The sequence below is a fragment of the Euleptes europaea genome, chromosome 19, assembly GCF_029931775.1.
Source record: "Euleptes europaea isolate rEulEur1 chromosome 19, rEulEur1.hap1, whole genome shotgun sequence".
Lineage (NCBI taxonomy): Eukaryota > Metazoa > Chordata > Lepidosauria > Squamata > Sphaerodactylidae > Euleptes > Euleptes europaea.
Window position 1 is genome coordinate 40,611,396 of NC_079330.1, and position 14,618 is coordinate 40,626,013.

The following is a 14,618-nucleotide window of genomic DNA, read 5'->3' on the forward strand; positions in this document are numbered from 1 at the left end:
AGTCAAGAGGCCTGGACTGCTTTTACGAGTCCAGGGAGGGGGGGGAAACATACAAGGCAAAGGCCTACCCAAGGCAAGGCGTACAGACTCTCACACATTGGCCGCCATGCTGCAGTACTGCAGTCCAAGCTCTGTTCACAACCTGAATTCGATTCCGACAGAAGTTGGTTTCAGGTAGCCGGCTCAAGGTTGACTCAGCCTTCCATCTTTCCGAGGTCGGTAAAATGAGTACCCAGCTTGCTGGGGGTAAAGGGAAGATGACTGGTGAAGGCACTGGCAAATCACCCCATAAAACAAAGTCTGCCTAGTAAACATTGGGATGTGACGTCATCCCATGCATCAGGAATGACCCGGTGCTTGCACAGGGGACCTTTACCTTTACCAGTTCTTGTAAGTCAAGTATGGAAAAAAATGAAAGCAAGTTTGCTTCAATGGAGTCTAAAGTTTAAGTAGCAACTAAATCCTGAAATCTGCCCGCTAGATTGTTAGTAGGGTCAATAGTTGGAATAAATCCAGCTATTTCTTTAGTTTCTTTTTCATTTTTAACAGATAAATTCCATTTCTTTTTCTCCTTCTCACTGAGCCCCTTCTCCTGACCTTCAAACAAACATGAACCCTTACATGATTCATCTTTATTGCTAAACTTAGCTACGTTATTTTGACAGGCCCTCTTTTCAGGGATAGGGCGTTTTGATGGTAGCAATGGTTTAATTACTGAATCACAGAGGTACTTCAGGGGGTTATTCCATATGCTCAAAGAAAGTTACTTTTAGCCAAAATAAGATTAGGTAATCTTGGGGGGGGGTCAATACGTGGTTTATTCAGTAAGAAAGCTAGATGTTGCTTAGCATGCCATTTCAGAAGCCAGTTAATATATTGTCCTTGATAAGGATGAATGTCCAGCACTACCTGACAAAAGTGGTGAGCTAAACCAGAGGGATAATTTCCAGTTGCTCCCCCTCCTGATGCATTTGATGGACAATTTCTAAAAGGTGGCTTTCTATTTAAATGAATACTTGGGCTAACCCATGGCTCCCTCTGCCAGTACTGAATTATCAGATAATTTTTTCCTAGATCTTAGCAAGCATCTGGGCAATTAATACTGTTTGCTTGGATAGATAATACAAAATTTCTGTCCTATCCAGCTCTGCTCTCTTAAACCAGCAAAGGGGTTTAGAAAAGATCACTAAGATTAGATGATTCCTTCAGACCTGCATCTAATTGTGAGTGTTGTGAATTAGGGTTTAAAGAGAGCCCCCTGACTCCTCAGTCAAGTGCTGATATCTATTTGTCCCTCTGACAAGTGCTGATATCTATTTGTGCTCTGTGGGTTGCCCTCGTGCAGGACTAGCATGCTTTATCTCCACTTCTTTAAGCATAAGCTCAATTGACCTTCTTTTGGCTGAAGAGTTGGTGCTAGCAGTTAGAGTAAATCTGACTTTTTCTTCACTTATTTTATTCTCTGTTTATATTCCTCCTGCTAGATCAAGTAATACTGCACGAAACTGGGCCCGTCTGGGAGAACTATTTGATGACATCAAAAACAACCACCCAACTATTCCAATTCTTATGGCTGGTGATTTTAACGCACGAATAGGGCCGGATGATAATACTCTCTTCCAAAATCTTATAGGGAATTTTGATTAATCTTTCCTGAGTTCCCTATGGTATACTAGAACTTCCAGGGACTCGGTAATCAATTCTTCCGGCTTAAGTCTGGCCCAATTCGCTATTCAGAGGAACCTAATAATAGTAAATGGGCAATCACAGATCGACCCTAATGGAGATTTCACTTTTTTTAACCAAAATGGTGCCAGTGTTATCGATTATTTTCTGGTTTCATTAGATCTCTTACCTCTAATCAGTAATATGGAAGTCTGCGATTACATGGGCAGTGACCATCTCCCTATCTCTCTTTCAATCAACCAATTATGTGTTCCACACTTAATACCATCCTACCATCAAATATTGCACCAATCCCAAAAAGCCCTAGCTCGTGTTTACTGGAGCCCTGAGCTTGATTCCTTGGTGCATGGCAAAATGCAGCTTTTGGAGGTGACTTCGTTGAAAGCTGCCCTCCTTGAGCAAGAGTCTGCAGCTACTGTCTTAAATGTTTTTTTTTTCAGATTAATTGATTTATTTAAACCTCTATTTACTAAAGAAATCACCTCAAGCTTGCACGCTCTATACAAATGAAATTCTTGGTTTAACCACGAGTGTAGACTACTCAAACGAGCAATAACCAGGAAACAGAGAATTCAGAAGGAACAACACTATTTCAGTATTGAAGGAATTGTTAACTATTAAAAAGAACTACAAGGACTTGGTAAACTGGAGGAAAAAAGAGGCCCTATATAAAAATTGGAGGAGCTTGATTACAGCTATAAACAACAATGATAATTCAACTTTCTGGCGGACTGCGACTTCTTTAAGTAATGGCTATGTCAGAGTTCCTGCATGTATCCCGTCTTCGGTCTGGGTAGCTTACTTCAAGAGCCTCTTCTCCTACTCTGTGGAAAACCAGGGTCTTATACCTGTAGCACCTTCTATTTTGCTGAATTCCTGGCCAGATGTGTCTCCTAAGGACATTAAACCGCTCATTGATCGCCTACACTCAGGCAAAGCCCCAGGTCCTGATCTAATTCCCTACGAACTTTTTAAAGTCAACAGCGAATGGTGGGCCAACATTCTTGTTCCTGTATTCACACAAATTAATGCATCAGGAGCTATTCCAAAATCTTGGAGACATACCATTATCGTCCCAATCTTTAAAAAAGGTCAGCGCTCTGACCCAAGCTGTTATCGTCCAATCAGCCTTTTGTCTTGCTTAGGCAAATTGTATTCCTCCTACTTATTAAAGAGGCTGTTGGACTGGGTTGAGAGTAATGACATCCTTGGCTGGGAACAGATTGGCTTCAGAAGGGGTTGGTCTGTCATGGACCACTGTTTAGTGCTCTCCCATCTAGCCGAGAAATATTCCTCCCCCCGAAATGGCACCCTTTATGCGGGTTTTATGGATCTTAAGGGAGCTTTTGATACCATCCCGAGGGAGAGGCTATGGTTGAAACTATCACATTCTACTATGGATAGGAGGTTACTATGGCTTATTCAGCAATTTCATACTGACCTCACAGCTCAGGTTCGCTGTGGCAACCAAGGAGAACTAACCGAGCCTTTTGAACTGGCCAAGGGAGTTAGACAAGGTTGCCTCCTTGCTCCTCTCTTGTTTAATCTATACCTGAATGATATGGCAACCAATTTCTCAGAGTTTTGCCACCCCCCAAAGCTTGCAAGCCATTCCACCCCGATTCTACTCTATGCTGACGATGCAGTTCTCCTGTCCCGCACAAGAATTGGTTTGAAAAGATCTTTGCAAACTTTTTCTGAGTACTGCTCTAGGGAAGGTCTTAAAATAAACCATCATAAATCTAAGATTATGATCTTCACCAAGAGGAGAAAATTGCCTCTTTTTCGCTGGGTATTAGATGGCTTTGAGGTTGACCAAGTCAAGGACTTTGTTTACCTTGGCATTCTTTTTTCCCGTAACCTAAATTGGAATGCCCATCAAAAAGCAGTGTCCAACAAAATTAAACCTGGGGTTGGTGCTATTGTCAATTTTTTTCACACCAAAGGTGGCAAATATATTCCAGGGGCTATTCAGGTTTTTAACCTGGAAATTACCCCAATTATCCTCTTTGGTGTTGCCATCTGGATTACAGTCATCAATGAATCTGCTTCAGTTCTTACGAAAACTCCTAAATGCCCCTCGATGTGTTGCTGGCGTTACTCTTCGTTCCGAGTTTGGCCAAATGTCACTTGAAGCTAGGGCGTGGTTGGCCGCCTTTAAACTCCACCTTAAACTGTGCATTAGCACTGAGGGGTTCCTAGCTTCTCTGAAGCATGACCCTTTCAAATCCTCATGGCAAAAAATCTTAGATGAGAAACTGCCGTTGCTGGGCTTCTCGCAGGATATGATATCAGATCTTGGGAAAACTGAAGCTTTTGCCAAAATTAAAAAGTGCATTAAAGAGCTCGATTATAACAGCACTACTTTTCGTGCTCGTCGCGTCTGTTCATCCCAGTTCTTCGGAATACCCCCTCCACGTGGTCTGCCTGCCTATACATATTATCTGACAACTCCTCGTCTCTGTAGAGCTTTTTGCTTGGCTAGATTGAATGCTAACCCTTCTATGGTAATGCAGGGCAGAATTCTGAATATACCATACTCAGACAGGATCTGCCCTTGCTCTTCTGGCTCTATAGACTCATTAGCCCATGCCCTTTTGGAATGCCGCTTTTATGAGGAACTTCGATCGCACTATATTTCCCCCCTTTTAATATACAAATCCAATGCCTCTGTGACTGACATAATGCCTTTTTTACTAAGCGACAGGGACCCCAAGGCTACATTGTCAGTGGCAAGATTTGTTTCAGTCCTTATATCCCTCCAACACTAGATATATGCTGCTCAAGATCAATTGATCGAAGAGCTTCTAAGGGATAAAAGGAAAGGAAAGGATATCTATTTGTCCCTCTGAAAAGAAGTCTTCCATTTTACTTTGTTTAGTGCAAGGGGTGGGAACATCTTTAAATGGATAACCCTGTTTCTTTCCCATTATCTATATAAATTTTAAATTTCCAGTTCACGAATAAAAACAAATTTAAAATTGGTACAACAGCACACAAATAACATTAAACTCCTAAACTCCTAATTTGTCATATTACAACTAGCAGTTGAATAGGTTTAATACAGAGCTGGGGCTTGCTAACCAGGCTAATGACGACACACACACACACACACACACACACACACACACACACCATGAAATGAAATGAAATGAAATACTCTAGACTTAAGCTACGGGAGTAACCAAAGCACCTATTACTGTAAGGTAGGTTCAGTGTTGCAAATACTGCCTGTTGGTTCAAGGTTGAAACAACCAAGATAATATAATTTACAAGAAACACTAATGTTCAGCGGCATTACTCACAAGGGATAAAATAAATTTAAAAGGAACATAAATGAAAAGCAGCGGCCGCCACCAGCCCAGATAGTAATAGCTATGTTCAGTGTTTCAGAGAGCGAGAGGGGAGTGGCTGTTCGAACTGATCAAGGTCAGCCACTTTCAAAACTGAATCTAAATACCAAAACACCAAAAAATCTCAAAAGAATATCAGAAGGAAAAAGAAGAGAGAGAGAGAAAAGAAAAGAAAAGCAAGTACAACTAGACTAAAACGTTAAATACTGAAACAAGACTCCTCAGAGCAGCAACCTCATGCAGCTAGAACCCCATAGGGGTTTCAGGGCATGAGCAGGCCATTGCCTGCTTCCATGTCACAACCCTGGTATTCCTTGGAAGTTGCCCATCCAAATACTAACCAGGGACAACCTTGCTGAGCTTCTGAGATCTGACGTGATTGGGCTAGCCTGGGGCCATCGAGGTCAGGGCTGACACTAGGACTGGGATTACAGCAGTCTGAATAAGACTATGGAACCTTTCTTATAGAGAAAATCTGATGGTATCTAATCTCTTTCAGGCTAGCAAAGATCTATGGAGTGTAGAGTAATAAGTGCTGGTTTTGTGAGGTAAGGCAGATTTTCCCCGCATATAATGGATATGTAAATGGTCAACAAATTATTTGAAACAAGTGATAGAAATTACATCAGTCAGACTGGAGAGAGATACTCCCTATAAACCAGAGCTGGTACTGTTACATTGTGTAGTTGATCTACCTAAAAATCTTCATGACTGGCTGATGAAACCTTCACACTGGTGAAACTGACAACCTACCAGCAAAACAGAGATAATTTCAGATTAGATTTATTATAGTTGAGGGGTGTGCCACGGACGGATCTTGCAGCAAAGTGTAGAAATTGGTAGTTAATTTCATGTAGTTTTTACTGATTTGGGGATGTTGGCTTACTTATTATTTTTATTGTATATATCTTTAAACTTTATCGTTAAAGTGTTTTTTAAAAAGAAATCTGAATAAGCATGACACAATACACATGATGAAGTGCATAAAAATGGTATTACATCAATAGAAAACAATTAAGTGACAACAAAAAGGGTGATACGTCCACACAGCGTAAATTCTGAGATTCCGCATGTCTGAGGACAATGTGATGATGGTGGCGATGATGATGATGATGGAAAATATATACATTTTACAAGAAAAATACTTAGAAATAAAAAATGATGCAAAAAAGGTATTGGTTCATTTCTCATAAGGAGAAAGCAAAATAGAAACAGGGATTTTCAAGTCGAAACTGCACTTATTTAAAAAAAAATACTTATTCCATATGTGCTTCCATTAAGAGAACAAAGTGTATTGCTGACTCTCCTCTCCCCGATTTCCTCTTCAGTTTGACATGCAACGGATAACGTTGGAGGAGCTAAAACACATCCTCTACCATGCGTTTCAGGATCACCTAACGATGAAAGACATTGAAAACATCATCATCAACGAAGAGGAGAGCTTAAACGAGAACTCCGGCAACTGTCAGACAGAGTTTGAAGGTGAGGGGGGGGGGGCTTCTTTACTATGTGGGAAAGCAGTTCTGCTGCCTCATTCTGTGTATGCAGTTCTTGGTTTCTGCATTCACAGATACTCCTAGAGCTGAAATTACGAACGAACACAGAAGGGACACAGGGGACATGAGCTGTTAAAGAACTGTGAGGATGTCGATGGCTGGCCAATGGGAGTTAAATGGAGTTTCCTGAAGTGTACTTTGTGTTGACCCATGACTATGCCTGGAGACAAGTGGGACTGATGCGACATGCCACCCCCAAGCAGCAGCCATGATTAGTCCTCTCCAGTTACCTAAGGATCAGGGTTAGTCTACTCTGTGCTTAGTCTTACGGGGCGAGCTCTGCTCCAACCCATCCTTCCAATATATACCCTTCCTTTGGATGGTCCTCAGGCTTTGAGTTCTGCTAGCCAAGCATTGTGATGGCCTTTAGAATGATTCCCAATGCCAGAAACTATAGATTGTCCAAGAAATACTACATTTCTGAGCAGTGTGGGGTGGATGGGGGGAGGGGACTGTGCCTTTATCCAATATGGAGCAGTAGATATAAAGCAGCTCACTTGGAAGCAAAAAATTGTCCACTTGAACCGAAAGCAATCAGCTCACAGCAGTATAATCCTATCAAGGTCTGTTTCTAGTGAAGGCAGACTCTAAGGCTCCTCCCATGCTGGATGCAGGGGCTTGGGCATGGCATGTCGTCACACGCCCTTTACAAGGCGCCCAGCAAAAAAACTAGAAACCCTCCCCTATCTGAGAAGTAGGGAATGAAAATTCCCCTGTATCACTACTTTATTGTTCTATGGCCCCATTCTGCTGATCCTCCAGGTTACCTGGGAGGCTTTGTAAGTTTGATGGTAGAATTGAAATGTTTGATGCAGTTTTCAGTTCCTTCAGATCATTTGCAGTATGATATAGTGGTTAAGAATGGCAGACTCTATAATCTGGAGAACCAGGTTCGATTCCCCGTTCCTCCACATGAAGCCTGCTGGGTGACCTTGAGCCAATCACAGTTCTCTCAGAACTCTCTCAGCCCCAACTACCTCACAAGGTGTTTGTTGTGGGGAGAAGAAGGGATTTGATTGTAAGCTGCTTTGAGACTCATTAAGGTAGAGAAAAGCAGGGTATAAGAACTCTCTTCTTCTGCTGCTTCTCTGTTTTACTGCTATGCACAAACTCTCCTGTGCATTGGTAAAACCCAACCCAAATGTATGAATCACATCAAGATTGCTCTTTTTTCAGGCTTTGATCAATATGAACTTTGGAAATTGGGGGCGGGGGGTACACAAATGAACAGAAAGACTCAGTTACATGCTGGTATGAGACAGCCTAGAAATAACTGCTTTGAGCATGGTGGAAAGGTAGGTTACAGATCTTTTAAAGACTTGCTATATAATATTTTGTAAATGCTTTTTCTCTTGCTTCTAGTGCATTCCCAGAAACAGAACAGACAGACATGTGTACGGAAGAGCTTAATATGCGCTTTTGCTATGGCCTTTATTATCAGCGTCATGTTAATTGCAGCCAATCAGATCCTCCGAAGTGGCATGGAGTAGCCATAACACTGTGAATCAAAACTATCCATGCATGCGCATGCTGCCAGGTGATCTTTCTCCCGGATCAACTTTAAATGGGCAAAATCAAAAACCGCACATGAGAGAAAGAGAGAGACGGCAAAGAAGAATGGACCAGCAGAGGACCTTAAGGCTTACAGTGTCTTGTAAATCAACTCTATTCTCTTGGCAGGGATATATAAGGGCTGACTTAATGCTTTAATGGTTTTTTGTTTCTTAATGCAATAAAAAAAACTGTAAGAGCCCTGAATGACTTCTTCATCGTGGTGACAGTAAAAGGGAGGGGAGGATTCTCTGTATCCTCCAGGAAAACTTGACAGCACAAACTGAGTGTGGTTAGTTTGTCTTATAGGCCAGGACAGTGTCAAGAACCAACTTCTAATGGCCTGACTTTCTCGGGAAATCGATATCCACATAGCCACAGCAAGCTAAAAGCACCATGTGTTCAACTTCACCTACCTTCAGTGTTGGCGACAGGTTTTTAATTTGCCTTTCTGGCCTTGAAGGGAAATGTTTGGGGATGGGGTGCCTGGGCAAAATGTTCAAGGGGGAATTTATTCAGGGGGCAGTATTTTTTTGCTCATATGTTAAACATAAGGCTGTGCCTGTTTTTTATTATCACCCGTTTACTTTTCCATCAGAGGTTAATGCTGGATTTGTTGAGAGGCCAGTGCAAAGTCTTCCTACACCCCAAACTTGTGCTGTATTGGGTCAGGTCAGGGGACTCCTTGATATTCAGCTGGCTTCATTTTCACTTACCAAGTTCATCCACATGTATAATATTTGTGTTTCCAAACAAGGTTGACAGCTGCTCCCAGCTTCATATTTTATTGTGGAGAGTTAGACAATATACATCATTTTTAGATATACCATTTTAACTGTAATTAACAAAGATCTTTGTACTGATCTGAGGGGCACTATATTTTGGATTGGATGCATTCTGTTCATTGTTAGTGCCTACTATTAATGGTTAGTAGGCACCCAGACCTTGATTTGCCACAGTGGACCCCACTTATTTTTAAGTGGGGGTTACAACTTAACGAAGATGAGCCGAGTCAGTACAGTTTTGTGAGAGCATTTGTCACGGTTTCTTTCTTTTACTCAAATGCAGCCATGCGTAAGTGGAGGTGGGAGGGCATTGTGTATAACCCTCCCCTACAACCAATGACATTTTTCCAATCAAGATTGCCCCAAAGCTGCTGTACATTTTAAATATTTATATCCTGCCTTTCTATGTTTAAAAATCTAACAGCTCCCAAATTAAACCTATTAAAATATGTATTTATTTATTTATTTAGCAAATTCATATCCTGGCTTTCTAGTCAAAAGCTATCACCAAAAAATGTAAACCAGCCCAAGAACATAAATGATGTAAACGTTAGTAAACCTCAGGAAAACCAAGGTTTTCAGCAGCCTTCTGGAACAGAGGCCAATAAAAGCAGCCTCCCCTGTACACATCATAGACCTAGGGAATAGTTCCATAATTTGCGGGCAGCTGCCGAAAAATTGCTTTTATAAATACTCAGTGTCATCCTTCTGACAATTTAGGTTCCCCCTAAACAAGGTCAACCTCAAAATAAAAAACATCCAAATAAAGATGATAAACTTATAAATTAAATTTAAAACTTTTAAACAATCACATCCACAGTGGAACAGGCATAAGAATCCAAATTGGTGCATCTAAACAAAACAAAGGCTCGGCCTGCCTTTGGAAAAATGTTAAGCATGATATGATTTGAATTTTGCAAGGAAGAGCATTCTTCAGAGAGGTAAACGTAGACTGGGGGAATTATAAAGGGATTTAGCACCCCTCTCACCTTATTGCCTCATCAAACTAGCAGTGGTGCATTTGTGTAAATGTTGTGAAAGATTGAGGATCATATTAGGAACAAATATAATACAATAAATACCTTGAAGTGTGGCCTACTCAGAGGAAACTGCGCCAATGTCAGGCTCAGGTTTTTGTCCCTCAATGTCCCTCAAATAAAACGTGCTCAGGTAGGTTCTGAAGCAGGTAGGCTTGATTTGAGAGCAAGCTTGGACAAAGTCAGCAGCTGACGGCCAGTCCAGCAGGACGAGGCTGCTAATGGAGGAGAGAGTACATTTACAGAGTTAATATACATTGCATAGTGTCTTACAGGCCAGTCGAGTCTATGATAAGTGTTCTCAGGGTAGGAAGCCATAACAAAGCAGAACAAGGCATAACAGGAGTGCAGCTGGTGGTAAGCAGGATGGCCTGGCCACACGTACCGCAACTGTGGGAAGGGAGGCGTTCTGTACAAAGCATGAGAACCAGGAGGCATGTGACCTGGGCCTAGTCAGACAGGTTTGGAGCAAAGTCAGGCTAAGACAGCCCAATGCCCTTGCCCACAGACATCTGAACGTATAAACAAATGGTCGTATTCATATACATCCCAAACACACACACACAGAGATCTGTGCATGCCTTGGTCTCCCTGTAGAAGTTTGTATTTGTAACCATCTGACAATGGGATTCTACTCGGCTGTACTTATGCATAGTTTATGCGTGAGGGTCTGTGACACAGTTATAGAGATTTGGCTGGAGAAAATTCCAGATTCAGTCCTAAGCATCTCGTAGGAGCTTGAGTAGTAGCTATTGGGAATGAGGTCTCTGTTTAAAACCTAGGAGAGCCACTGCCAAATAGTATGAATAATACAGAGCTAGATGGACCAATGGTGGCTCAATATGTTCACAATATTAATGGCGTCCAAAATAAACCTAAAACAACCAATATCCTTCTGAATTAACAATAGGGCCCAAGTGCTTTTTACAAACCCTATGAACGCATGCAGCTGCCTCAGTAAGAGTAAGTCCAGCGTCTATTCTGACTGGCAGCATCTCTCCACTGTCTCAGAGGTTCTTTGCGCCACCTACTACCTGACCCTTTTCACTGGAGAACATGGGACAATTGCATACCCCTCAGCCATTGAGCCACAGTCAGTCCACACTGTACAGATGCTTGGAAAGGATAATGTAAAATAGGCCAGCCAGACGTCTGCAGCACACCTAGAGTTCCACAGCTCTCCAAGTGGTAGGTAACCCATTTCTGCGGCTGTCCGTGAAATGGCTCTCCATGACACATATTCTGGACGTAGATTGGATAGATCTGGTGAAAGGACCATGTCCTCATATTTCCAATCGTCAACATGATTTTTGAGAGCATTTCACACATTACACTTTTCAAAAGGTTGCTCTTTTTTGTGAACATTTAATGGAAACGTTGAATGTGCGTTGCCTTCAGAGCAGAGGTCCCCAATTTGGTGCTCATGAGTGCCACGGCACCCAACACCTTTCCTGGCATCCAGGCATTTTAGCAAGTGGGCAGGACAAGCCCAGCAGGGCTTCTCACCAGCCATTAGGGTTTCCAGATTTGGGTTGGGAAATACCTGGAGATTTTGGGGTGGAGCCTGAGGAGGGCAGGGTTTGGGGCGTGGGGAGGACTTCACGAGGGTATAATGCCATAGAGTCCACCTTCCAAAGCGACCATTTTCTCCAGGGGAACTGATCTCTGCCACCTGGAGATGAGTTGTAATACTGGGAGATCTCCAGCCACCACCTGGAGGCTGGCAACCCTACTGCCATTCAATATTTGATTGGCTGTGCAGATTTTTTTAAAAAATGTTTGGGAACAGCTACTACCACAGTACCTTGTGGTAGATCTTTACTGTGTTGCTTGCTTTGTGTAAGCAAGAAATTTTTTTTTAAACAGTATGTTAATTTGTTAAGCAGAGTTTCTGCCTGAAATGTTGAGGAGTTACTTTTAGAGCAGGGGTGGGAAACCTTTTTTCTGCCAAGGGCCTTTGGATATTTATATAACATCATTCACAGGCCATACAAAAGTATCAACTTAAAATTAGCCAGCCAATATGTTTCTCCATGGCCCGGGTGGGAAAGGATTAACACAGTTTCTTGGGTGGTCCTAGCAACTCCATCGCTGAAGACTCTTCTGCAAGGGGGGGAAAAGGTTCCTTTTCTCGGCAAAAGAAACTCACATCTGCCTTGAATAGAGGCTCCTTCTGTCCGTGGGAGGGGGTGGATCGCCAGTCTTAGCTCCTTCTGAGCTAGACATCTGCCAGGACCCATGAAGGGCCAGGCCAAATGATTTCGCGGGTCTTAAATGGCCCCCGGGACTGACGTTCCCCACTCCTGTTTTAGAGTTATGTATAACCTAACTCCCAGCCATTTTGTGATTGGCTACACCTCCTTTGGTGACCATTTTGTGGTGGTGCCCACCACCATGTGTCAAAATACCAAAGGTGCCCTCAGGCCCAAAAAGGTTGGGGACCTCTGCTTAAAATAATTTATAAAAATGGTTATTCGACATTATATCCACTGGAGCCATGTCCTAACCCACCGCAGTAATTAGAGTAAGCAGGAAGGAGGCTCAAATCCCCATTCAGCCATGACGGTCGCTGGGTGACCTTAGAGGCTGTCCCCCTAACCAACCTTTACATCGTTGATAAGAAAAAAATTGGGACTGGGGGTGGGGGACTCTGACCTTCTTGGGGGAAAGGGAGGCCAAGGAATGTGGACATACAGGCTTGGCTCCCCTGGTAATTTTTGTGCATAGAACGATGTCCATTTGTGTTTCCAGGAACAGCACAAAGAGGGAGGGAGTTGGAGAACTGCAGTGGGAGAAGGGAACACAGGAAAAACCATACACTCCCCATTCTGCCCAAAGAAATCCTCCAGTGGATCCAAGCCATACAAAAAGGGGGTGCAAAGATGCTATGTGAGTCGCCGGAAAAAACTTTTAGACTCAAGCATAGTGGGCAGCTTTAAAACGCTAATTATATTCAACACTTGGAATTTTCATTAATTTCTATAGGAGTCCTTCCTGATACCATGACATAGGCTAGAATCCTTCGGTGGAGCTCCATTCTAGCTGCAGGTGGAGAAACTGTTTTTGAATTGTCCTTTATATTTAAAAGAAAAAACCCTGAAAATAGCTCGCTGCTAGGCTTGGCTCCCACCAGATTTTCCATTAGACAATGGGCAGGAGCGTCCCCCTTTTGATTCCTGAAAAGGCTGCTGGGGAAAATGGAATCTGGTGGGTACAAAGCCAGTCAGGAGAAAAACTGCTGTGTGGTCCTCACCTCCTTACACCACACTCGGCAGTCTTCCTCCTGAGTGGCTTTTTGCCCATCAGATTCCATTTCCCCCATCAGCCTTTTCAGGAATCAAAAGGGGGACCCTCCTGCCCAGTGTCTAATGGAGAATCTGGTGGGAGCCGAGCCTAGCGGCGGGTTGTTTACTCACAGTACTGGGCTATTTCTCTGCTTGCTGGGAAGGTACTTTCAACACAAGTCATACTTCAACAATGTAGCATTGTAATAGCTTTGGTAACAATCAGAGTCTGAAGCCATTCTTTTATTTTAAAGAAAGAAAGAAATAGATCACTCGGATCCAAAGGTGCTCATTCCTGGAAGGGCTCCTTCTGGGACTGAGAGACTTCCTGGTGGATGGATGACTTGAAAGCCGACTTCTTGGGTTGGCACTGGGGCTCATATAGTGCAAACAACATCAGATGAACCAGGACTGGGAATTTATCCAGGTAAAGACCAATACAGCAAATGGGAGGGTGCTGAAAGCTTAATTACTCTGGTACAATACTAGAATTCAGTGTTGATGGATGGCTCGATTGATTTTAAATTGATTTTGAGGGGGAAATTAATTAGTTGCCAATGAATACAATTGTGCATCCAAGCTCAAAATATCCTACCTAACTTGGAAATTTGAAAAACCTGATTTACAACAAAGCACATTATGGTTAACATTATGCTAGGCACAATGAAGGGTGGGTTTTAGTAACACACAATTCATAAATGTGCTGCTTACCCTTAGAGAAAAGTGAAATCACCAAGCCAGTCACTGCAACAATGGGTTTCCCCCCCCCCTTCCAAATTCTCCAGCAAAGTCACTCTGTCCTACCTGTGGAATGCCTATGGCGAGGGGGAAAGAGTTTGACACATTATTCATTTGTTTCACCTTCTAGCCAATCATCATTAGTGCAGAGGCCAAACATAGCACAGTTCTGTTCTTTCTCATCTCTGGGAAAGGTCCAGGATGTACCCAGAAAGATCTACCCTGCTGCTAATCAAGGTAGCTTTGGCTAGGTGGAAAAATGATCTGGGCTCAGTTCTAACATACCGTGGAAACCATGTGTTAATTACATTAACTACGGTTAGTGCAACTGAGAGGAGGGCTAGTCCACTAGCTATGGTGACTTCCAGTCCTTCAGACCAGAATCTGAAGCCATGGTTTGAAGTTGATTTATTAACCACAGTTACAATGGTTTTTCGTGTCGCATTAATGTAGATTTCCTAGCTTACTCCTGACTTGCTGCTGAGTCTCAGTCATACACTAGTCACACCAACTATGAGCCAGAGCAAAGGCCATGAAACCAGCATTTGCTGAGGAAACTGGGATTTGAATGCCGATTGGCATGCTGACTCCTGGTTATGTCTGAACTGTGCCCCAATGGAAAGCAGTG

General features: G+C 42.8%; 1 protein-coding gene across 1 annotated transcript in view; it reads left to right on the forward strand.

The window, feature by feature from the left end:
* Window positions 1–8,332, forward strand: part of CALN1 (calneuron 1) — a 204,463-nt gene extending 196,131 nt beyond the window's left edge. Inside the window, exons 5-6 of the mRNA XM_056865300.1 lie at window positions 6,368–6,521; window positions 7,958–8,332. Of these exons, the coding sequence (XP_056721278.1) occupies window positions 6,368–6,521; window positions 7,958–8,085 (282 nt within the window). The 3' untranslated portion in view covers window positions 8,086–8,332. The remainder of the gene's footprint in view (window positions 1–6,367; window positions 6,522–7,957) is intronic.
* The last annotated feature ends 6,286 nt before the right edge of the window (window positions 8,333–14,618 follow it).